The following is a 23,787-nucleotide window of genomic DNA, read 5'->3' as shown; positions in this document are numbered from 1 at the left end:
TTTTATTGAGCTTGTACGGAAAAGAGATTTCTTGTTCCTTGGTCAGGGGAGCTGACGGAGGAGAGACTTTTCTCATATAACAAATGCAAGAAAGTCAGTACATGAGGAATGCTGAAGGCCATACTCAGAGCTTAACAAAAGGGAGCTCTTGGATTTAGATCAAAAATAAGGAAATTGTCCCTTGTCATCTAATTTCTGTGTAGCACAACAATAATCAGATTCACCTAGCAAACACACATCAGTCATTACAGAATAGCGAGATATTTAATGGCTGGGTCTTCTTCAAGTACCTGTAGGGTAAGTAAGGCCATCTGTAGATGAGAGAAGAAGAAGAAAGAAAAATACAGCAACTGGCTGCAAGCAGACACAGTGTTTTAGAGGGGTTAGAAGCCAGTCTTGATCCTCACCCCAAATTGGAAAGACCTTAGGTGACTTCATAGGAAGTTATGCGACAGCCCAGCTGGACAGATGGTTAGAGGAGGAAGGCCCATGGGTAAAAACAAATACATTCAAATTCTTGTTCGTATTTTGGGAAAAAGGATACAATCCAGAAGAACTCACCTCTTTGTGACCCTGGATCTGGGAGTTGACAAAGGCCCCCAAAATGTGAGACGTGAGAGGCAGATAGATGTGGATGAGCTGTGTCTCCTGATGCAGGCAATACAGAGAGAAGTAATTCCGCAGCTCCATGGTTAGGATCGCGTTTTCTTGCTGAAAGAAGAGGACCTCTGTGAAACATGTTGCCAGGAAGAGGGTGCCAAGGAGGTTCACTTGCGGCAGGAGAAAACAGAATTCCTCACCATACTAGCAACTCAAACACATACCAAAAACCTAAAAAGACAGTTCCTGGACACATTTGATATGACAGCAACTGCACTTTCCATTGTGCAGATAGTTGCTTTCCACAGCTCCTGCAAATGATATGTTGCCAAAGAGCCAGTTATAAGTGTTGAGGAAAACAAGCGTGTTTTCCTTGCAGCACAGCAGGTAGCTCAAATTGCCCAAAGTCCAGGTACCCTTTCGGTCTAATGGCTTTCTGCAAATATGACTGACCTACACAGCAGCACCAGTATAGAGTCCAGTCCCACCCTTTGCTCTCCCAGGCACCTGCCCTACCTCCACAATCCGAGACTCCAACTGCTCCACAGATTCGGGTTCTTTGTTCTGCACAGTGGCACTCATCATCTGCCTCTTCATCATGCTGTACTTGTGCAACGCTCGCTGGTGCTTGTGCAACACCCCCTTCTCATGTCTTTCACACAGGTCCTTCATGGGAAAAGGAAAAACCAGGTGCTTAGTGGAAGCTAAGAGACAGCAAGCACACAAGCCAAGTACATCAAGAACACAAACACATGGTCACGCTTTATGTAGTTTCCTACGCTGCAGATTTTTGTTTTCAAGAGGGTCAAAAAAAGTTGGCAGCTTAAGAACTCAAGAAACAAAACTGCTTGGACTCAGACCAGTGAGCTTAAGAGGCAATCTGGAGCATCACTTCTGCCAACATTTTGGATCTTATCAGGCCTCTCATCTTTTGTGCTCTTCTCAATATCAAGTGCTGGCAATTAACTGTGGTTAAGAGTTTGCCAGTGTCCTTCTATTTCAGTCCAGGCCTGGGAATGTCAGGAGAGGCTGCCATGTACAGTTTCAGCAGGTGCTTCTGAAAAATAGTGCATTTGACCACAAGATTAGTATTAACAAAAATTATTTCATTCGGAACTGAACTCATGTCTCCATGATCGAACCAGTGATCTAATTCACTGCTTTGGCTCAAAAGCAGCCAAATCTGGAAAAAAGTCAGCTGATCCATATAGTTCAAGAAGTCATATTTTTAAATTCCTTGCAGGGTTTGCTGTTTGGCAAGTTCTCATCACAAGATGAGCTGACCAGTAAGGCTGTAGAGTGAGCTAAGGCCAACAGCCACTCCCCTCCCTCTGCCAGATGCCCAGTTTGCCTCTGAACTGGCCTCCCAGACAGTTTTCCAGCCAGTTGGCGTTTACACCCTTTAAAAAGCACAAGCTTGCTCTAAACAACTTGCTCATTGGCAGAAGAACAGCAGAACTCACTTTATAGGACTGGAGTAAATCCAGGAAGAGGTTCAGCTTCTCCACCACATCATTCTCTTCCTGTTTACCCTAGAAAACAAGGAAAAAGTACATTTTACTTAAGCCTGGCAAGAACCAACACCACAGTTTTCACATCCTTACACCATGCAGGCCCTCCGCCGTATTCTCCAGGGCACATCAACGCTTACACAACTCCATCAAAAAAATCTTTCAGATGGCACTGGAGTGTTTAGTCTTCAGTATGCAGAACAAAGATCTGACCGCAGCAGGAACAGCTTTTCCAACTGACTGATCATTGCAACAAGAGGAGTTGGGTTCACAGTCCTGTGCCTCAGTCCTTTCACCTCTCTCTGCCTGGAATTTCTTGCTCTTGCAGATTCCTCCAATCTTTCATCTTCTTTTCTTACAAGTTAACTAATCCATTAAAGCTATAAATACCTGCCTGCTCCCCACAATAATTCATGCATCAGAAGGCAGAGATAAGACACTAAGTCAAATTTCACTTTTTTTTTTTTTTTTAATTTTACTAAATACTGTCTTTTCTTCCTGTATCAATAGAGCTCTGTGGAGCATGAACTCTGGAGAAAAAGCCCAGGTCTGACTGATCTATAAAAGCATGCTGAGTATTTTAACACAATGAGATGAAAAGAATTGAAGACAAAACTATTATTTTTCCTTTCCAGACTGTCATGTTCCTACATTATTCTAACAGTCATTATCACACTGCACACTTACACAGGAATATAATGATTCTGTCTGAATGACTTTCATGTAATATTTAAGCACATGAATGTCAAAATTTGATTCAGGAGTAAATTATTCTGGATTTTCTGTAGCAGATTAATAAAACAGTATGCAGGACTTTTGGACAGCTCACTATAGTAGTACAACTTGTCCAATAACTATCTGAAATGAAAAAGGAAAGCAGGCTTTTCCCTCCTTTCCCCTGCCCATTATATTCTTTCCCATTTTAACACAGTCCAGGTTTTCCATTCAAGCTTGAACAAGCAGGCTGCTGTTGAGGATGTGAATTTGGACAACCACCTCCCTCTTCACTCTTTAAGTGACAACACCCACAGAGCTTGTGGTTCAAGATGAAACTTAAGGCAGCAATGCACCTCCTTCATTTTACAAAAAGAAAAAAAAAGAAAGAAAGAAAAAGGTAAAGAACTCACCTGCTGTACAGCTTTATCTGCCAGCAGTGCAAATTCAACAGACAGACCCTTCAAGGCTTGTTTCAGAGTCCCCCATGTGCTATCATTCAAAGCAGCCCAGGAAGGAAGCGGTGTAGTGTCTGAGCCCAAAGCACTAGGAGAAGAGAAGTAGTATTCAAATCTAGGAGACAAATTCGACTAGGTAGATACACCTATTTGCAGACAGCAGTTCAGAGGTTCACATGTGTCTAACTAGCTCGCAGTGCTGAGCTACTACTGCACAATCACAAATGCAGAGACGTGTATACACTGACGGGAAAAAATAATAAAACCAGTATTTGAATGTCAAGGTATGTGCATTTCCTTTTCTCTCGCTCTGTGGAACACCAGTGGAAAGCCTGCATTTTCTTCTTTCATAGCAGGAAAAATTTTATTATGACCTACAGCACGCATTGAAATACCTATTCTTACCAGACTATTTGCGCGTAAACCTTGCAACAGTTTTGAGCTCTGAAACAACAGAAAAATCCTCTTCCTCCCAACCTACCTTAGCTCCTTCCCAAATATGAGAAGATCCGAGGCATTATCAATGGCTCTAGAAGCTATTCTCTCCGCACGGTCCCGAAGCTTATAAAAGCTGTTATAAATATTTCTGATGAGCTCCCTGCTGGCAGCAAACTGGGCCTGTATGTCAGCTGGAAGGAAGTCCTGAAGAAGTGCAAGAGAGATTACTAGTGGATAAATCAAAGGCACATGGATATACATTAACTGTGGGCACACCATCCAGCCGACAGAGAGAGAGGCTTCCCTCTCGTGCTGTGCTGTAACAACCCTGAAGAAATTAGCTTCACAATTCAGGTGCCCAAGTCAGACGCCATACAAATACTCCTAATTTTCAGAGACAAAAAGAGGTTCAAATACCAGGTGCAGACAGAGTGGGCAAGATCTGCAATTCTACTACACAGTTAAAACAGGGTTGGTGAGGTTTCAAGCTCACAGGTTCTGATCGGATGCTACTAGTAACTGCCAGCCTGGCAAAGTCAAGCGTGTACGGAAAGTTCAGCTCTTTTTGACCTGTGTACCGCTGGTAAAAGCCTGAATTAAGCTCCAGTTGCAAAACTTTCTGCTAGCATTGCAGGAACTTGAACAACAACTTGCTTTCAAATTGCTCAATGAACACAGTGAATGTATATTTTAAACTTGCCGTAGCACTAATCACCGGGATAAACAGATGCATAGAAAAAGTGTAACTAACTTCTCTATAAGAGTCCAAATTACACCTCCACAGGGAGAGGACAACAGACAGAATGAGGACATGAACACACGGGGAAGACATAAATCTAGACATCAGCTTTCAAACTGTGCGGTATGTCCATTTTTTTGTTATGCAAGTACAAGTAATTACTGAGAAACGTTCTAAGCAGGATTCATTGTTTAATTTTATCATATTCACGAACGAGCATATAGCTAGAAATATCAAGCCCTTAAGAGTCAAATATTTATTTGATCTTTTTGATAAAATTGCAAGTTTAAAAGTCCTTCAAACTTTCGAAATAACTCTCTCCCACTTAAAGTCTCCATCACTTAAACGCCGCAACCGATCCATCTGGAGGAGAGCCATTTAAACAAGGATAATACGTTGCAAGAAATTCATATACGTACCTTGGCCTGGGTAGCTAATCTGCAGGTCATAAATTCATCTCCTACTCCCTGGACCAACTCTCTTAGCTTATTCTGTACATCCTGGAGAAGATACAGAATCAAATGAGTGTGAAAGAACTAAGTAACACACAGGAAGTTCACACAGGTCTCAGATTTATTGCAGTAGTAAGGCACAAGTAGGTGGACATAGCCTTGCCCAGGTTAGGTTTAATTTAAGTAGAAGTATAATATGTACCCTCTAAGAACAGTTATCATTTTCAAAACACTATACTCCTGGCATCGAGGAAAATTACCTTCCACTTTCCAGTTGTAGAAATACTTATTGAGAGAAAATTCTCCTTATCACAGGGAGCAACAATGTGTAGGTCAGAAGCAATTGTGAACTCTGTGCCCAACGAAGCAGTTCCAGGAAGATATGCAAACTCGAGACTATTGCTAACGAGTACTCACTGAGCCGCTGAATGACAGGAAGAGTTTCAAGAGCACATCTTCTGAGAAGGGGGGATGTCGAGCCACCAGGTTTATAAAACGCTTCAGCGCTCTCCTCCTAGATTCTATGAATTCTCGATCAGCTACAGGGAGAAACATTAAATTTCGATTAATGCACCACAGATTACAGGTGCTCAGAAAGACAGAAAAGAAAGCACTCAGTCCAATAATTTATTTGTACTTATAACCCTTGCTAAAGCATTGTAACAAAACCAAAGAATGATGGGTTACCAGTAATCTGTCTGCTGCCTAAAACAGAACAAATATTCCACCAGAACAAATAGTCCTTCAAGTGGTTCTTTACATCGTACTGAAATCCAGCATATATATCTCTGTGTGTTTATTTTCACAGAGTGGGCCAGATAAGCAGGATAAACAACAAAGTCTAAGACCTGAAGCCTCCACTTACAAGCTGTGGGTGTACAAAGGTGTTTTGTTTTGGGTTTTTTCCCCTGAATCAATTCCATAGCTGGTCCCCAAAGGGAATCTCACTTTGCTTGGGACTCCTGGGAAACGCACAATACCGCCGCTTGCCACTGCAAAGTGATCAGCCCACAAATAATTATGGGGCTTTTGCTCACTATTCTGAAGAACTCACTTCAGTGTGCTGTACCCATAAGAGTCCCTCTGCCACACTTTTAAGCATTTAGGGGCTAAAGGCACAATAAAGGTGTTTTTTGTTGTTTGTTCAAGATCAGTGCCCATATTTTTCACACAAGATGTGAGAAAGTACCCTGGGAAACCTGCACAGCCAACTGCAGGACATCCACCCAGAGTCCTTACTTGTCCAACTGAAAAGTTCTGCTTGTCTTCCTGAAAAAAGGCAGAGTTTCAGTTTGGTGATATTGCAGGAAGGCAGTAAATCAAAAAATCCTGGAGTTTTTCAGGAAAGGTGAAAAATTAAACTAAAATAAGTGTGAAGGAAAAGAAAGCAGTGCAGAACAAATTAAAGGAACGTTCTTATCCATGACAACACTCGTACCATGAAAGGGCATTACTCTTTTGCCTCAGTTTTAAGTTGGTAGTTTACTGGCTGCACAGATTCTCTATAATGATCCTTAGCACGGTATCACACGCCAAATGATTTTTCTGACATTAGTGTTGCAGATCTTCATTTTGCTTTGTTCGTATTTAGCCTACAAGGAGATTTCTGAAATCGTCTACATGCTTCCTACATGATCTGCCTCGGTTTGCTGCTGTTCCAAAACAAGCAGAGCACACTACCAGATTTTCTTCATCTGACAGATGGAAGCAAGTAGACCATCATGGAAATAAAAGTGTAACTCGGTAGATGAGTACACAGAGTATAAAAAGCACGTGGCTTTGCTCATCTGGCTCTGGGACTAAGGAGGCTGGAAGGGTCACACATCTACACTAATCCATCAAACCCCGCATCCTGCAATTCCATGTGTAGGTCCATTAACCTACCCAGAAACAAAAACTACTCATTCCATTTCTTTTTTTCCTGTTTGTAGTTTCTATTAAGTCCACTTACACAGCTTTGCTATATGGAGTCACTGGTCTAAAGACAATCATCCCTCTCTGCCTTAACACAGCTTTGGACTGGATTAGTACTGTACTCCTAGTGCATTTTGAGAGCTAATCTTATCAGTTTTTTCTTAAACGTATGATATCTGCAGGAAAAACTGCGCTGGGGAATGCACAGAAATATCAACACACCAGCAATGCAAGGAAATAACAGTGACTGACAAATTATATATATTGGCGGCTTCTTTCAAGCATCTCTGTCTGCTGAGATTAACCAGAGAAGGTCACTTTGCTAACAGGTGTTGCATGAAATGGAAATTCTGGCAATTCTGGCTGAGAACACGGAATCGGGTCAAATTCAACCAACGGGTTTTCACAACCTCAAAAGAACGGTCTTCACAATTTACATTCCATCATAAGAATATATGACCATTGAGGCTTTTTGGCACTACTATTTTGCTTTGTTCCGTTTCATTATACACCCTGCTCCGCTCACCGTTTCTCAGTTCTTCTTTACTGTAGCAATACATGGACTCCTTGAATGGAATAAATTATTTATTGAAACACGTTAAGCTCAGCAGCACGGGCAGGAGACAAGACAGTGAAAAGCTTGTTCCTTCACAGATAAAGTAGAAAACAAGGCAGGATTTTATACAGTTATGCAACATTTGAAATAATAAAAGTTTGAAACCAGTGCCAATATTTCAGAGCAGCAAAAATTGTACCTGAAGAAGCTTTGATATGCTTTCAGTCTTGGGATACTGTATTGATTTCTATTCTAACAGCTAAAAGGTAGTTGGATCCATGTCAGTCAGCTTTTAGTTTCTGGTTATCCTTTTTAGCTCCTTTTTAGAGCAGGATAAAAAAGGGTAATAGCTACTTCAAGGCAGCTGGTTCGCCTGCCAGAAAGACACCTTTTTGTACATAAACTGAACAAGTGTAATTACTATTGCCTGCATCATAAGGCTTCTGTGCAAGGTAACACTACAATATGCAATGCTGAAGCCCTTCATGTAACATCCGTGTGTTTGCCCGTCCCTTTTAGGTGGGAACGAGGTCGGGACCCTACACGAACTCTGCAGGATCAAGTGCGGTCTCGCCGGAGAAGCAATTATGTTTCATTCACACAATCAGCTCCTCTGCAGTTTTAAGCCTTTAAATACAGAGGTTTGTGGGTTTTTTTTGTTTGGTTGGTTGGGTTTTTTTTAATCTTTACTCTTCTCTTGCTATAGAAAAACACTGGTATTTCCACAAACCTTTTCTATCCTGAACACTTCACAAAACAACTCATGGCAATACATATTACAGCTGTTCAACAGTACGGTAGCAATTCTGCACTGGTAGCACCACAGCACTGATCATCATAACCTATTTTCCTAAAAACCACAGCCATAACTCTGCCACCCCTTCGTGTAGAATTACACCCCAAATCTTACCTGAAAAGTCATTAGATACCAAACACAAAATGCAAACATGAAAAAAAAAAAAAAAAAACAAACCCACAAAAAAAAACAAACAACAAAACACTGAAACTTTACATCGATATCTTACATATGGAGTATTTCTAGGATGGCAATAATCCACACCTCCCAATTGCGTATTACAGCATCCAAGCTGTTTTCTCAGCAAAGACCTTCTACCTTTTAAACATTTCTTTTCAACAGTATCATCTCGATCATACTCGCACCACGACCCCTGCACTCAACAGAAAGGCCCAGGTTTACCTCCCAGCACCCTCTTTGGTGGAAGCGCTGGCACCATCCGATACGGGAACTTCTGAAGCAGCATCTCATGGAACACCACAAAATCATTGTATCGCCTGTAGACCGAGCATTTGAATCTCTGCAATAGAAGAATTTGGGGGGAGAGGGGGGAACAAATCAATACACAGGCTGGACAATCACTAGGATTTCCTTCGGTTTTCTTTTTGCTACTGGCTGCACTAAAAAAGAAAAGGAAAAAGTGAAAGAAATCACACCCAGAGACAACAAAAATGACTTATTTCTTATCTTCAGAGGCCTTGTGCTGGGAAGTGGGGAGAAAAGACTCCAAACACCTTTCCATCATTAATAGAGATGGCATTCTTCTAACCACAGACATTTTAAGATTTTCAGTTTAAAATGTAAGTCATATTTCATTCAAACACAAGACAAAAGAGAGTAGAAAATGGAAAGCAAGAGGTTTCCCAGGAAATTACAAATATCCTTAAATCTGCCAGAGTTCTGTATCATTACTCTTTCAAACTCTCTCGTGTTCCAAACCAGACAGAACATTTAGAAATAGTGTCGACACTCTTAAAGCTCTAGAGACCTCTTTTCTTGATGTCCTGCAAGTCCCCGAGCTCCAGCTCTTGGGAACTTACTCTATATCAGTTTCAAATTCAGAGGTGGCAAAAGAGTCTTAGATCAAGTTAAGTGTTAGTCCAAATGACCGATGTTTTAAGTGAACCTCACAAGAGAGAGGCCTCTCACTGATGTTAGATCTATAAACAAAGACTGAAAGTTCCTTTAAAACCTTAGTCCTATCACTCTGCATTTCTTAGATCAATATGTAGAAGAGGCCAAAGAAATAGTTTTTTTCATTCCAGAAGGAGTTAGGTAGCAGCTAGAACAAGACTCTTTGGAGGCAGAAATCCTTTAAAAATAACAAATAAAACCCACACACACTATTACTACAGATTCAACTACTGGAGCAGTTAATAAGAAAGACTACACAACATTATATCCATTCTCGCATTGCACATTATCCACCACTTATTGTGGCACCACGCATTTTCAAAAATAAAGCAACGAGGTATAGAACTGGAGCACAACGGACACAGCCCCTGGGCCTCCCTCTGTCTGCTCTGCAATCTGATGTTGATTTGTGTTGCGTAGCTTAGATGAAGCTCCAGACCAAACTATGCTGCTTTTTGAGGAAGTTTCATTCTACAGCTACAACCATAGGGGAGATGACAGCAACTGAAAAGAGCCGGTAATGAGTTCCTAAATTCAAAACCTCGAGAGACCGCCAGCATCACTGAGTCCTGCGCCCTGAAATCACAGGAAAAAACAAACATTGAGTCCTAGCAAGCCCACAGAAACATTCACTGCGTCTGCCCTTTCCCTGTCAGACTCACAACAGTCTGACAAACTTACGGACGTCAATCGAAAACACCTAAAGCCCCAAATGTTGCTACAGAAAATGGATCCAAATGGTTCTCTCAATACGTACAACAGCGACTACAACGGTTTGCATGTTGCTCAATAACTGATGTTTTGGTGTCCTGGGAGATACAAATTGCTCATGGTGTACTTTGCAGAAGGTAGATTTCCTTCTTGAAGAAAAGCACACAGAAGCTACTGGAGAGCCATCTCACTGGCTGCTCTATAAATAGGAGAAGATACACCAATCTTCTCTTACACCAGGAGCAGAACCTACAGGCCAGGACTGGGGCAAGTAAACTGGAAGCGGCCCAGACTCTGCAGAAGCATTTGCAGAACCTTTTCTGGTTTTAAAGGATTTCAGCTTCCCACTGCCAACACCATTTCTTCACTAGCTCAAAACGGTTTGTAATACCTAGTCGCCTACACCAATTCATTATGAAAACATTCCGTTTTCAATGTCACACACCTGCTTTTGTACAGAGCTCAGTTTTCAAGCTCATAAACTAGCAGAACATCCATCAGACGTCAGTCAGGAGATGCTCCATACCGCAGAAGCCCAGGTCAAGAAAGCACAGTGCTAATGCATTTAAAGTAAGCCCATCCAAGTGGCCTACTCAAAAACCAGCATCACCCAACATCACTATCAAATTAGATAAGACTTGGCCAATAGCAACTGCACAGCCGTTCTTAAGAGGATACATTCTCACTAAGACCAAGATGTGTTCACATTACCTTGCTGGAAACCTCGTATTCCACATGTTTCAGAAAAAGGCCCTTCTTCTCAGGTATAAGCTCCACCTGCACGCTGTCCTTGCTCAATAGCTCTTGTAGGGTGTGGGAAAGCAGCAGTGGATTTCCCTGGGGCGCCTGCATCAGAAACTGTTCTGGCTCCCTCGGTTCATTTACGGGAGGCTTTGCCAAATCTAAAAGACAAAAAGGGAAAAAACAGTCCAGTAGACCTAATAAGATAAAGTGAAAGAGGTAGGTTTAAAATATTCTGCTCCCTCACTCAGTGCTCCCACGGTGGTGCAACACAACCAGAACCACCAGTCTCCGGGAGGCTGTGCTGCTCCGCACACGTTCAGGATGCTGGTACCTCCCTCTTCACAACACCCAGGAGCACCACCAATTACACTGGTCAGAAAGACATCCCTACGAAGCAAAAGAGGAATCACAGGCCAAATTTGCTCGGTGAATCAGCGAAGAGGCCCGTGTTTCCTGTCTGTCCGGCTCCCACCACAGCAGGATCTGCCAAAATGAGCAAAACTCCAGCTCAGCACTTTTGGATCCTGCCTAGAACAACTCGTGGAAGGAAAGAAAATGTGTTATTTTACTGCGCTGCAGAAATTTAATAGATTAATTTTCACATGTCATTACAAAGGAAGGAGACACTTAATTCAACATAATTTTATTAAACTCTATGACAATGTGCTAGAGTGGGCATGAATTACAATCATTTACTATGTCAATATCCTGAAGTCCAAGAGTAGGGGAAAATGTTTCCTAATACCGACTACCAACCCAACAATCCCTCAATCACAGTAAGCTCTGGCAAAATCCTTCAAACATACCTATTCCACTGCTTGTAGCTAAAAACCAGCCTTTTACGGCGAATTCAACCATAGCTGGACAGCTTTGGACAGAGGAATTCTAACTACTGTCCAGCCAGACGAAAAAGTGAAAAAAAGATCTTAATAATACGGGCCTGGAGGACAAACTATATCAAAGAAGGGGCAGAGATGAAGATGCAGAGTGCTATCCGGTCAAATGACTGACTGCAGCCCACTATCTCAACTTGACATCATAACTACACATTTCATGCAACTGTAAACTAAGCTTACATCGTTTTTCAAAGCAATCCCTTTTTTCTATCCATTTCACACATAAGAAACAGAGTGAAAAACATGCCTATAACCATGGAATCTATTCAACCTATACCCAAGTCCTGTTCTGCAGTCTGGAACAGATGTGTTGCTTCCTCTCCATGTATGTCTACTTAAGGGGGATACTATGAGCAAGCTCTTTTACAAAGCAATTTGAATCCACCGATGAAAAGTTACCCAGAAAATCTAGGCCATATTAATCGCCCCTTCCTTGGCATTGTGCAGAAGTTACACCCCTTCTTAAACATATCTAAAATTTTACGAACACAAAAAGACAGTAATGCCACAGAAGCAAGAACCATTTGTGTAAGCTTGAATACATAGTTCAAAAAGTTGATAACTGGGCAAGAAATTAACTCAGGGAAGATAAGAAGTCATATCCTTAACTTGAAAGCCCTGACCTCCTCCTGATAAGGATTTCCCATCTGTTCTTTCATGTGCTCTAAGGACCTGATAAATGGGGAAAACTGATAATCGCTGATTCCTCAGGTACAGGGCTTCAGAATAGACACTTCGTTCTCTGTTCCATAAAAGGAAACCAAACCAAATCCTGGACGAATGACCTTATCCCACACATTTCATCAGGTTTCAGATTCCTGGTAATGTGACTCAGGGAAGCAAGTCCTAACACCTCTGATTTAATAGACTAATGTATCACCTACTAACCCCACCTACACAGCAGCTTCTAAAAAGATCCAGCTACCTGCCAGAAATTTGTGGTAAGATAATGCGAGCTAATTCAATGTTAACATGGGAAATTGCTAGATAAAGTGATCACATATCTGTCAAGCCACTTTTCACATGGATGTTGAACTAGGGAGGAAAGAAAATTCAGAACACAGTAAGGCAAAAGCTTTTCTAGAGTAGAAAAATCTTTGCCCACCTGACCTTTCATGGCGCAGCAAGGTGTAACAAACCACACTAGCAAAAGGAAGCGTCAAAAACACACACAAAAAGAACTATGGAAAGCACAGGACAGCCCTGCTCTCCAGAGCAGCGGTTTTCTGCGTGCACACCCTTTTAATTCTCGCTTTTAATTGCTCAAGACACATCAGTGAAATGCGACATGACACAGGAGATTTTATTACTCCTCCAATGCACATACACCCACTCACACAGAATTCCACACTCCTCTGTGTTGCTGAACCGCAGGCTCACATTCCAGAGGCAGCCAGAGCAAGTGAAACCCCTGAAGAGGGGCCGGACAAAACGCAGCCCACCTGCTTCCCCAAGAACGGTGCCAGTCTGTACTAATACAACACTCGGCCTCCTGAATCACTCTCCCTGCTTTCTGTCTTCTGCTGGCCAACAAAGTGGGGCTTTCGTGGCACAAACAGTTCCCTAAACCAGGGCTCAGCACTGTCCGGTTACTCCCAGTGGCAAAAGACAAAAGATTTATAGGATGAATCGTGAATCCCTCGGTATTTCATCTGCAAGTCCTGGAACCTGCAACATTATCAGCCAAACTGATGCTGAGATGGGCTCTCAGATCCATCACAGTGATCTGAACCCACATTACCCTGTAAGGCCACTACAGAGTGAAGCCCAATAGAGAAATCCAGACAAGACTTGGTGTTCCTTTGACAATTCAGTCACGTTGCTCCTTTCTTTTGTAAAACTTTGCCAATTTTCATCAAGTTATTCTCTAAATTTCCTTTCTAAAATTCACCTACAGGAAATAGCTTCTCTTTATCAGCAGTTCACGCACTTGACTCTTCCTGAATATTCTGTAGCTTCTTTAGATCTCAACCTTGTCTAAATGTGTGAAATCATTACAAATCAGACAACCACACAAACAAGCTTGAATAATTACTGTTTAATTAATAATCTCAGCGTGTTCCATATCAACACGAAAGCTACTCAGGGTGAATTTACACTCTCAAGCGCTGGTCTGAGAACACAAAACGATGACTTTGGAACAGCTGGTAACCTGTTTTAGAAAACACCACAGTATTAACATTAACCCCGCAGAGCAAGATAGACTGAAGCTGTTCTTCAACCCATTTGTCATTCTGCTTACTGAAGAGTCAATTCAGGAACAGCCTCAAGAGCCCTGGCCAGGAATGGGGGATAATAGTGAGAACTCATTGGTATGAGCTCCTGTGTTCAACCAGTAAAAGGATTTACATCCATTGTGACAAAACACTTAACACTTCCCATCACGCACTCTTTGCTCGCTAATTTTGAAAATGTTGCCTTTGGTTTCAGCAGATCATTATCTAGTAAAGTTTATATACGTAGAGCAGGCAGTGAATACAGAAATGAGGTGAGGAATGGTCTCCTGGAACACAGAGAAGCAGGCAAAATAAAATCAGCTTTTTTGTGCAAGTTGGCCTTTTGCTGCAGCAGTTTCTCAATCTGTTGTCAATAAGATACCAGGAAATGCCCTGGTATAACTGAAAACAATTTGATATAAAAGTTAAAAATAATATATCTATGCATACATATGCAAACAAGCAGACAACAAGATGACAATAAACAAAAGTTTAAAGAAGCATTTAAAGCATAGCCTAATATTTGTTCAGTTGTAAAGGAAAAAAAAATATGAAAATACTGCATAATACTTTTTTTTTTTCTTCTGGTAATACGTCAGGTAGCCTTTGGACCAAAAGAATTGAGAAAGTTAACCCGAGAACAACTGAAATAGAAAGCTTCACTAGTCTATATCACACATTTTGCACCTTAGTTAGTGCCCAACGTTCACTACTCCCATTCACACAACCAGACAGCAACCTGACCTCTACAGAGTTACCAGTTTCCTCAATCAGGTTTTCTAAAATCATGCATTTACGAAACCCAAAGTAGAATTTCAAGTGTCTGACGAGCTGCACGTAGGTTTCAAATGAGTAAGCACATATAGAAGAGAAATGCAATGCAAGGGCTGGCAGCCCAGGTGGTAAATCACAATACAGATCTCCCTCCCTAGGTAAGTTCTGTCACCCAAATTCAGAGGCCTTATCTCCATTTTACAAACCGCTGCTACCAACAACTCTTTATCAAACCAGGGTGCCAATCAGCTAAATTTATTAGACACCCTTAAGTAGAAGGTGCCATAGAATTGTTATATTAGTAGCAGAATTTCTAGATGGAGTCTGAAAGGGAGCAAAGCCTTTAGGAAAAATAGCTGTGGTTTCTTCTCCACTATGAGAGGCCAGAGGTGATCCAATGCACAAGAAATTCAGAGGATTATTAGAATGAATAACTTTTGTGCACAGATACCTCTGATTTCACCCTGATAAAAATGAAGGCTCCACTACAAACTCCTGGGCCAGGAATCCTAAAGCAGCAATGTAAATATCATTCATCAGCATTTCCCTTTCCTTTCTGTCTTCCCATGAAAAGCCTCAGGAATTATGGAAATGCCTTTCCCCCTTATCGTATCAAATACATTCCTCCGTAAACCCAGAATTCAGTGTCCACGTCAATCTCTCAATGCCAGTGCAGATTTCAAGTACAACTCCAGACAGATTCCCTTCCTTGCTTTTTTTATAATTCTTACATAATTCAAAACCCCCTAAAAACAAGAAAAGAAAAACAGAAGTCCAAAAAACAAGAACCACACAACAACAAAACCTTTCTTCCTTTTAAGGGCTTTACATTTTTTGAGACAACTGTACACAACTTTTTTTGGTTTTTGGTTTCTTTTTAAGAAATTCAAACCCATGCAATATTTATTAGAAAGGAGCAATGCAAAGGAATCGGTCTATGTGATCTAACACAGCTGATACCAGATCTAGGTTCAACATGGAAGAGGGGTTTGTATTTCTTACCAGGTTCAAGAAAAAGAATCATATTCAGCTTCACTCTAAGAGATGTGTGAGAGTGTCCTTCCTTCTCCCTCCCAACAATTCATTTGTAAATACAAGCTATCCAGTGCCAAAACAACACCATATAAAATAACACACATACTATCATAATATTAGATGTTGGAGAACAGGCTTTAACATTTTGGTTTTCCCCTAAAAAAAAAAAAAAAAAAAAAGAAAAAAACAACCACAACCAGCTTTCTCAGTTCAGATGTCAAATACACACCCTGTACTGCCTGGTCTGGTTTTGGTTTGGGGGTTTTTTGTTTGCTTGGGGTTTTTGTCTTTGAGGTGTTGGAGATAGTTACGGTTTGGGTTGGGTTTTTTTTGGTGGTTGTTTGTTTTTCCAATAAGTTTCAGACTGCTATTCAGCACTTGGTGCTTTTCAAGATGAAGCAGAGAAGTAATGGCACAAGTCAAAAACAGTCAGGTGAGGTTATCTAAGCTTTATTTAATATTATTATTATTATTATTAAAGGCACTAGCATTTCTGCATTCCCCTACAGCTGTAGGCCCCTAACTGCTGCTCAAAATATCACAATCGCATCCTACAGCAGGAAAAAAAGCCCAACACCAAGTTACTGCTTTCCAATGTCACACAATAAACATGTGACAGAACAAAGAACTAACTTTAAGCCTAGTGCCTTATTCTTTTAACCATGCTGTTAGATCATCAATTGATTGATTAAGCAATTAGATCGTCAATTGATTAATTAAGCAATTTCCCTAGTCTGGGAATACAAGGAACATGCTCCATTTGCAAGTCAGCCAAGGACCTAGAGTCCCAAACTGTAGCAAACACAATAAAGTGAGATGGACCTACACACGCTGAAGAAATAATAGGATTAGGGAAGAAAAATCCATCAAAGAATGTTCTCAGAGAGGACAGAGACAAAAAGTCAAATCCTCACTAGGGCGGTTTCCCAGCTTACAATGGAAATTGCTAAACTACTGTTTTTCACACCCACCTCTAACAAAGAGTAGGAAGTGTAAAAAATTCAGGCCCAAAAAGGTAACCCAATGAGCAATAACACACACAACTATTCTCCAGGAAACTTTTATAAGGGCATTTTAGCTTAACTATAAAACTGCTGGGTTTCCATAATCATCTTTCCTTAGGCAGGTCAAGAAAACCTCAAAAGAAGAAACTGTTTATCATTTTGTTTTGCTTCTTGTATTCCTGGCATGTTTCTCATCCTCTTAATTATGCTAGGAGAAAATGCGATCTTAGCACCCAAACCTCAAAACCTGGTGTGCTTACAGTCTCTGGATGGTCTTTTTACATATTTTATAGTTAGAACAAGCTCATTCACATCTCAAATTCTGTTGAAAAGCAATCAAAGCTCCCCTCCCTTTATACCGGTTCCACGTGTCTGTAACTACTACATTTCTCTCCATCAGCCTGCATCAACCCACTAAAACTCCAAGATTGTGGGGGAAATCAGAGTGATTATGTTCGAATTCTACTGACTGCAACCGGTACAGCCCTCGCTACCGAGCCCTCCTGCCTGGGAGGCTGCACACACAGTTAAAGATTTACCACCCCAAGAAAACGAGACACCCCCCTCCCTCCCCAGCAAACACACCTGGATTAGTTCCCTGCCATCATTGAAAAATAAAATCAAATGGGAGCAAAAGAAAAAAAGAAAGTCAGTACAAACAACTTTGAACAACTGACTTTAATGTACTGAACGCTATCCTTTTCCTATTTTTTTTTCTCTTGATGGCATTAAAGTACATTTAACCCTGCAAAATAAAAGAGACAGCATTTGAGTGTGCTGTCAGAGCAGGACATCGACAGTCCTTTTCAGGACTCCCATTGCTCAGGAGATTTAGATTCTCCCAGAATATTCGCTGACAAGCTGCTGATCTCCATAAAAGTTACATATGGGTGTTAAACTTCCAAGATCACTGAACCCACATCACGATGCCAGAAATAAAAGCATTTCTGCTTTCGCAGCAATAATTTTCTTTTGCTAAGATCATTAGATACCTTCTCTCGGTGCTCACAATCTGAGCGTTGTCAAAGAAAGCCAAGTTTTTCTAAATAGGGCTGAGTAGATCAGACAGTTACCGAAGCATCATCACCAGCACAGAGGTTAATCAGGTCAAGAACACTCAGAGAGAACTTTTATCTCTATAAGGCTCCTGAAGCAGATGGTAAATCCATAAAAGACGTACCTGAACAAGCTCTCTCTTTGGTACAGTAGGACATTTTTTTCCACAAAGGCTGCTGTTCAATATCCCAATATCTTACATCAGTCCTGGACAGAAATATTCCAAAATAATTTATTTATAAGCATTATCCGCATCAGGAGCATCACAGGCCTATCAAAAGCACACTCTCACTTGGAGCCTGAATATAATCCAACCAAACCGTTTTTCCCTGCATAAAGCTTCCCACTTACCTCTACTAGCTTTTCTTTCCAAAGAGAGAGAAAAAAAAAATATTATGCATAGAGCAACTGCCAGTATGAAACTTTAGCCACTTTCACAGAACTTTAGAGAACTGCGTTATCCCGTTTCCCACTAAAAGTTTCCCCCAGTTTAACCGTTACGAGCCTAGCGCGTTATTTTCTTAATCCACCCAGGAGCTCCCTCCATTTCTCGTTTCACAACAAGTGCTGGCAGCATTTGGCTCCGAGTTTCCCGATCTCAGATTCAGCCGCACGATCCCGCGGCCCCAGCGCTCGGAGCCGCCGCCGCCTCTCCCCGCTGGATCCGCTCCTGGCGCGGTCAGCACGGAGACGTGGCCTCCGTGCGGGCCGGGCTGTGACACTGTCACTGCCCCGCTTCGGTTAATTGTCCCCGCACGCTTTAACGTGCCCTTGAGTCCACAAGGAGATGAACAAACCTCGTGTCAACACCCGCGAGACGCCTCTCCGGGGGCCCGTCCCCGCTCGCACACCCGCAGAGGGGCTCCCGGCCAAACCGACCGGCGGGCACCGGGACTCCGGGCTGGCGAACGCTGCCCGCCGGGGAGGCAAACCCCACCGCCCCGGGGCGCCCGCCAGCGCTCCCCCTTATTTATCACCACGGGGCAGAAGGGAAGGGAACCCTGGACACCGCGAAACGGGCACCGGCCGTAGCCTGGCGGCGGGGCAGCCCCTCCGCGGGCCGGGGGGAGAAGGGGATGGCGGCGCCTTTTTAGCTCAGGTTTGGGCGTGGGGAGCGGCCCCGACCCCACCCGAGGAACCCCGTCACCCTCCCCGAGCCGCCAGCGGGAGGGAAGCGCTACCGCGGCGGCGCCACTGGAGCCGGGGAGCGGCCGGCGCTGTCCCCCCCCGCCCGCGGGCACCCGCCGCCCCGTACCTGTGCCGGTGCCCCCGGGCGGCTCGCCGTCCATCGCGGCAGCAGTCATGTGAGGCCGGGGCCCGGCGGCCGCCCTCCCCTTCCTCCGCAGCGCCCGCCTGTCAGCGCGGGCGGAGCGAGGCCGCCTCCCGCGGGGCCGGGGCGTGGGGCGGCCGGGCGGGCACGGCCAGCGGCCGGGCACGGTACGGGGAGGGGGTTCGGCCAGGCCCTCCGAGTCGGGGACGTGTGAAGATACCATCGGTTGTGACAGCACTTCGAGATAATGTCCCTGATGAGGCGACACACGCTCCAGTGCTGTGGGCTCAAAGCAGGGGCTCAGAGAGGCAAAAAGCCAGCCCTCAGAGCCCTTCTAAACCCCTTCGAGATTAACAACAAACCTTTCAAACATCTTAAAGCATCGAAAAAGAAGTGATCGGCTCATGGGCTTAACACAAGCTTTATTCTTTTTTTTTCTTTTTCTCTTTTTTTTTCCAAAGGGTGGTTGTTTGGAATATGAACTTCATTGCACACTACAAAAAATAAATTGTTGGTAGTGATAATAAGATGGTTCTTCCAGTCAGGTGGTGATTGACGGGGGGGGGCTGTACCTTGTGTTTCAAGTTAGATGAGATACTCCAACAAAATTTTGATACATTTTCTTTCACTGAGTTCTCTTTTTCCACAGCATTTAATTTCCACTGCCCTCTAGTCAATGATGTCTTCTATACTCGATATTTTTGATATTTTGATGCATTTGGAGTCTTATGAAATATTTTTCATGATAAGTTAAAAGTCATTGTAGCATTTTATGCTGTGCACGAGAAGCAACGCACTAATAAAGGTAAGTATGGTAGAAATGAACATTAGCCTATTCAGGAAAGCACAGAAATATGAGCATTTGGAAACTGAAACTGCATGAAAGTAGGAATTTCAGGTATAAATGCCTCTCATTTTTAGTGGGTTTTTTTCCCACTTCCTGTACTTTATTAGTCAGGAATTATATGGTTGACACTGGTGAAAAATAAGGCATCTGTTTTGTACAGTAGTTTTCCTGAAAATACCATCAAACAAGCAAGACACAAAAATATGTATAGCTTCTGGACCTTCAGATTAAGGTGCTACAAGCCATAATGCTTTATGTTTTTAATATCCAAAGTATTGGATGCATTCACTAATTCATGTTCTTTATATTTATTAATCATGGGAAGATAAATAACTATCTACACTATATGCATAGAGAACTAAATCATAAAATTATAAAGTGAGAATTATTTCAGATGTAAGTAATTACGACCGTAACGCTCTCCCTCGAAACTTTTCATGCTGCTACAAAGATGTGAATGACTTGAGCAATTCTCCCTTTCCTGCTGCCTCTCGCCTCAGTGCTATTTCAGCCGTGATCCCACGAGCGTGGGCACGGACTAAAGCTGTGTATGAAATTTAAAAAGCACGGCATTATTTAAGCTGAGAGGCCCTTCAAATCATGTTTACACAGCAGCCGAGTGGAGAGTTTTGCAGGCTCAGCACTTCTGGAAACGAAGCGTTACACAATTTTTCGCCTATATAGCAATTTTGGAGAAAATGAATGGAGGAATCAACATGTTCTCATTTAGCTATAGATCTTTGATTGGCCCGTACTTAAGCTAATAGCATAACTATTTATTTGGTGTAAATATGACGTTCTCAACGGAAGATTGCTTTTGCAACCCATAGGAGGAGTCTTGAAGAAAAACACTGTGAAAAATATCTCAATTGCAGAAATAATTTCTGAACAGGGCCAAAAAGATCGTGCTTAAGTTATTGAATGTTTCCATATTTGCTGTAAACGCAGCAAAAGCTTCTGGAAAACCTATAGCATAAATAAACCAGAATTGCTAGAGAAAGAAAAGGCACGTGTCAGCAGGTTCCAGGTAACAAATGTGATGCAAAAGGACGCGACTACCTGAGGCCTCGGCCTTTCAACCTGTCATTCTGTGCACGTCCTATCGGTATTAGATAAAATTTTGTACAGACTACAAGAGCTTGCTTGCTCTTTCAGAATTCCATTTAGGAAACAGTGGTGTCAGCTCCATTCTTTTCAGATCACTTGCACTCAGTAAAATTTATAAGGCATTGAGAGTTGTGCCCCAAAAAGCCGCTCTTGCTGGACTTCTTTCCCAAAATTTCCCATTGATGAGGAGTTTTGCATGCGGAATACTTACAGGAACAGGCTACAGCTGCCAGTGACAAAACCTCTGGTTTTAAAAGTTGTTCCGCTCACCGTCAGATTGCTGAGCAAGGACTGGAAGAGAAAGAATAGCAGTGAGATGGTAGCACAGGGACTGAAGGGAAATGTCAACAGAAGAAAGGAAAAGGGGTTAGGAAGGAAGGAAGATAAATCAAAAGTTGCTGTAAAGTAAGGGGAAGTGCAAACAGCAGACCATGCAAAGATAGGAAAGGAGGATCCAGCATTTAGATTCCATGCTCAACCAAAGTGTTGTAAAAGTAGTAGTTAGCTTGCAAATGGGAAAAAATGCAATACGCAAAAATTGTGTATTCTAACAATGCAGACAACTGCGAGGGTGGTGAAACCCAGAGGAGAGAGACCACGCACATGCTCCTGGAAAAGCCGTGTAATCTTGAGAACCCAGCTGGGGCTCCAGATTGAAACGCAGCACGTCCTCCCTCCCATTTGGAGAAATAGATGGTTGTGATGGCAGGAGAGGTAACAGCATTTTCTTCACGCTTTAGCGTGTTGATGCTGCTGAGAACCAGGACGTCAAAGTCTGGTCAACTCCCATGATATAACGAGAGGGGAAAAAACACCACAACTGCACAAAGTCATCATTTCCACTCAGCAGCATTGCTCATGGCATAAATACAGAACCACCAGGCTCCACCAACTGGATTTGAATGGAGTTAGGATGCCACCTTGTGACTACCTGACAAATTACAGAATTGAGGTTTGGTTTAATTTCTTTAACACCTCCTCTCTAGGTTTTGTCAAAACATGAAAGATACTGCAATGTAAGAAAATATCTAAATTTAAAACACTAAGTACAATACCTGTTCTGCTCTTGTCATTAATTTTTTACACTGGCATTCTTATTCTGTATGTTTTTGCTGAGTTGGTTGAAAGCACTGGGCTAAAAAAAAAACCCTACACAAAATGCAAGTGTTAATCTTGGAAGCGAACACAGATGAGTTCTTCCTGAAGAACTGTTCTGATCTTTTTTTCCTCTAAAAATGGCACCAAAACCTCAAGATGGTATCCAAGACAAAGCCCTAGTTCCCTTTATGGAACATATCATATTAGCACACATGCTGAAAAAATGACACTCCACATATTTTTGCATCAGCCTGAGGTGCCAGAGACAGATGGTACTTGTTTAATTGATAGAGGTCGGCTCTCTCAGAAAGTTGGTCAGGTTGGTAGCCAGCAGGGGAGAGTTTTAGCAGTTTAAAACTCATACTAAGGTGTTAGGACTATGAAAGGTAACACTTCAGATCCCAGGGAAACACCAGAGAGGGATCCTCACCCTCCTGCCTGTACCACTGGAACCAAGATCACCAACCACGTCCAGCTGGGTTCACCACCCCCTTGGAAGGCTCCTCCTGCCACCCGGAGTGTCACAGCAGAGATGCCGGATCACAGAATCCCAGAAATCTCGAAAGCTCATCCAGTCCAATCCCCCCGCCGGAGCAGGAACACCCAGATGAGGATACACAGGAAGGTGTCCAGGCGGGTTGGAATGTCTGCAGAGAAGGAGACTCCACAACCTCCCTGGGCAGCCTGGGCCAGGCTCTGGCACCCTCACCGGAGAGAAGTTTCTTCTCATATTTAAGTGGAACCTCCTGTGTTCCAGTTTGTACCCATTGCCCCTTGTCCTATCACTGGTTGTCACCGAGCAGAGCCTGGCTCCATCCTCCTGACACTCCCCCTTTCCATATTGATCCCCATGAATGAGTCAGCCCTCAGTCTCCTCCAAGCTCCAGAGCCCCAGCTCCTCAGCCTTTCCTCACACGGGAGATGCTCCACTCCCTTCAGCATCTTCGTGGCTGCGCTGGACTCTCTCCAGCAGTTCCCTGTCCTTCCTGAACTGAGGGGCCCAGAACTGGACACAATATTCCAGATGCGGCCTCACCAGGGCAGAGTAGAGGGGAAGGAGACCGGCGGGCGTCACTTTTTACCTCACAGAAAACGTTATTTAAAAACCACGTAGGTCCTGCTGAGATCATTACCGACGCTTGGAGATGGCGTGGCGTATCTGCCCCCCAGCTGGCTTGGACGTGGCTCGCTGTGAGCTACCGAGCCGCTCCCGCCGCCTGAGGCCCCGCAGGCCCGGCTGCCCCCGCCCACCGCCACCCGAACCGCCATGTCACCGGCCCGGGCCCCCCGCGGGGCTGATGTGGCGGCTCCCGTCGGACCGTACCATGCTGCCCCACCGCCGTGAGGGGGTGCGGCTGTTACCCCGTGTGCTGGCCGCGCCCGAACACAAACGCGCCCGTGTCGGCGCAGCACGGCGCGCCTCCCCTTCTGTGCGAGTTTGGTAGCGCCCGCGACGGCATCGCGAGCCTTCGGGCGAGCCCATGGCAGAAGGTTTGTAGGGGGGGCAGTTTTCGAGTCAGTGTGTTGTCCTGTCGCCTTCCGCTTGGCGCTGGACGGGGAAATACACTGAGCTGCCGAAAACGCAGGAAGGTTTCACTCTACATCAACGCAGTTAAACGTCACAGAGCCTGCCGCTTTTCGGAAAAATGGTTCGGCCCAACCCCACCTCAGCGGACTGGAAAGAGGCGCCATCTTGGGCTCAACCACAGCGAGGCAT

General features: G+C 43.4%; 1 protein-coding gene across 4 annotated transcripts in view; it reads right to left on the bottom strand.

Annotated features, from left to right (window-relative positions):
* Window positions 1–23,514, bottom strand: part of SNX8 (sorting nexin 8) — a 28,206-nt gene extending 4,692 nt beyond the window's left edge. The window contains exons 1-11 of one of the 4 annotated variants that reach the window (XM_065644606.1): window positions 23,395–23,514; window positions 21,184–21,263; window positions 10,735–10,925; window positions 8,581–8,698; window positions 5,330–5,451; window positions 4,880–4,960; window positions 3,765–3,925; window positions 3,239–3,371; window positions 2,064–2,132; window positions 1,117–1,266; window positions 562–711 (exon numbers count right to left, since the gene is read on the bottom strand). In XM_065644606.1, coding sequence (XP_065500678.1) covers window positions 562–711; window positions 1,117–1,266; window positions 2,064–2,132; window positions 3,239–3,371; window positions 3,765–3,925; window positions 4,880–4,960; window positions 5,330–5,451; window positions 8,581–8,698; window positions 10,735–10,875 — 1,125 coding nt within the window. In that variant the 5' untranslated portion in view covers window positions 10,876–10,925; window positions 21,184–21,263; window positions 23,395–23,514. The other 3 variants (XM_065644604.1, XM_065644602.1, XM_065644603.1) reach the window with 3 other exon arrangements.
* Window positions 23,515–23,787: the final 273 nt, after the last annotated feature.

Source organism: Caloenas nicobarica, chromosome 14 (assembly GCF_036013445.1).
Source record: "Caloenas nicobarica isolate bCalNic1 chromosome 14, bCalNic1.hap1, whole genome shotgun sequence".
Lineage (NCBI taxonomy): Eukaryota > Metazoa > Chordata > Aves > Columbiformes > Columbidae > Caloenas > Caloenas nicobarica.
Note: the sequence above shows the minus strand (reverse complement) of the source record. Positions and strands in the feature narration are given on the sequence as shown.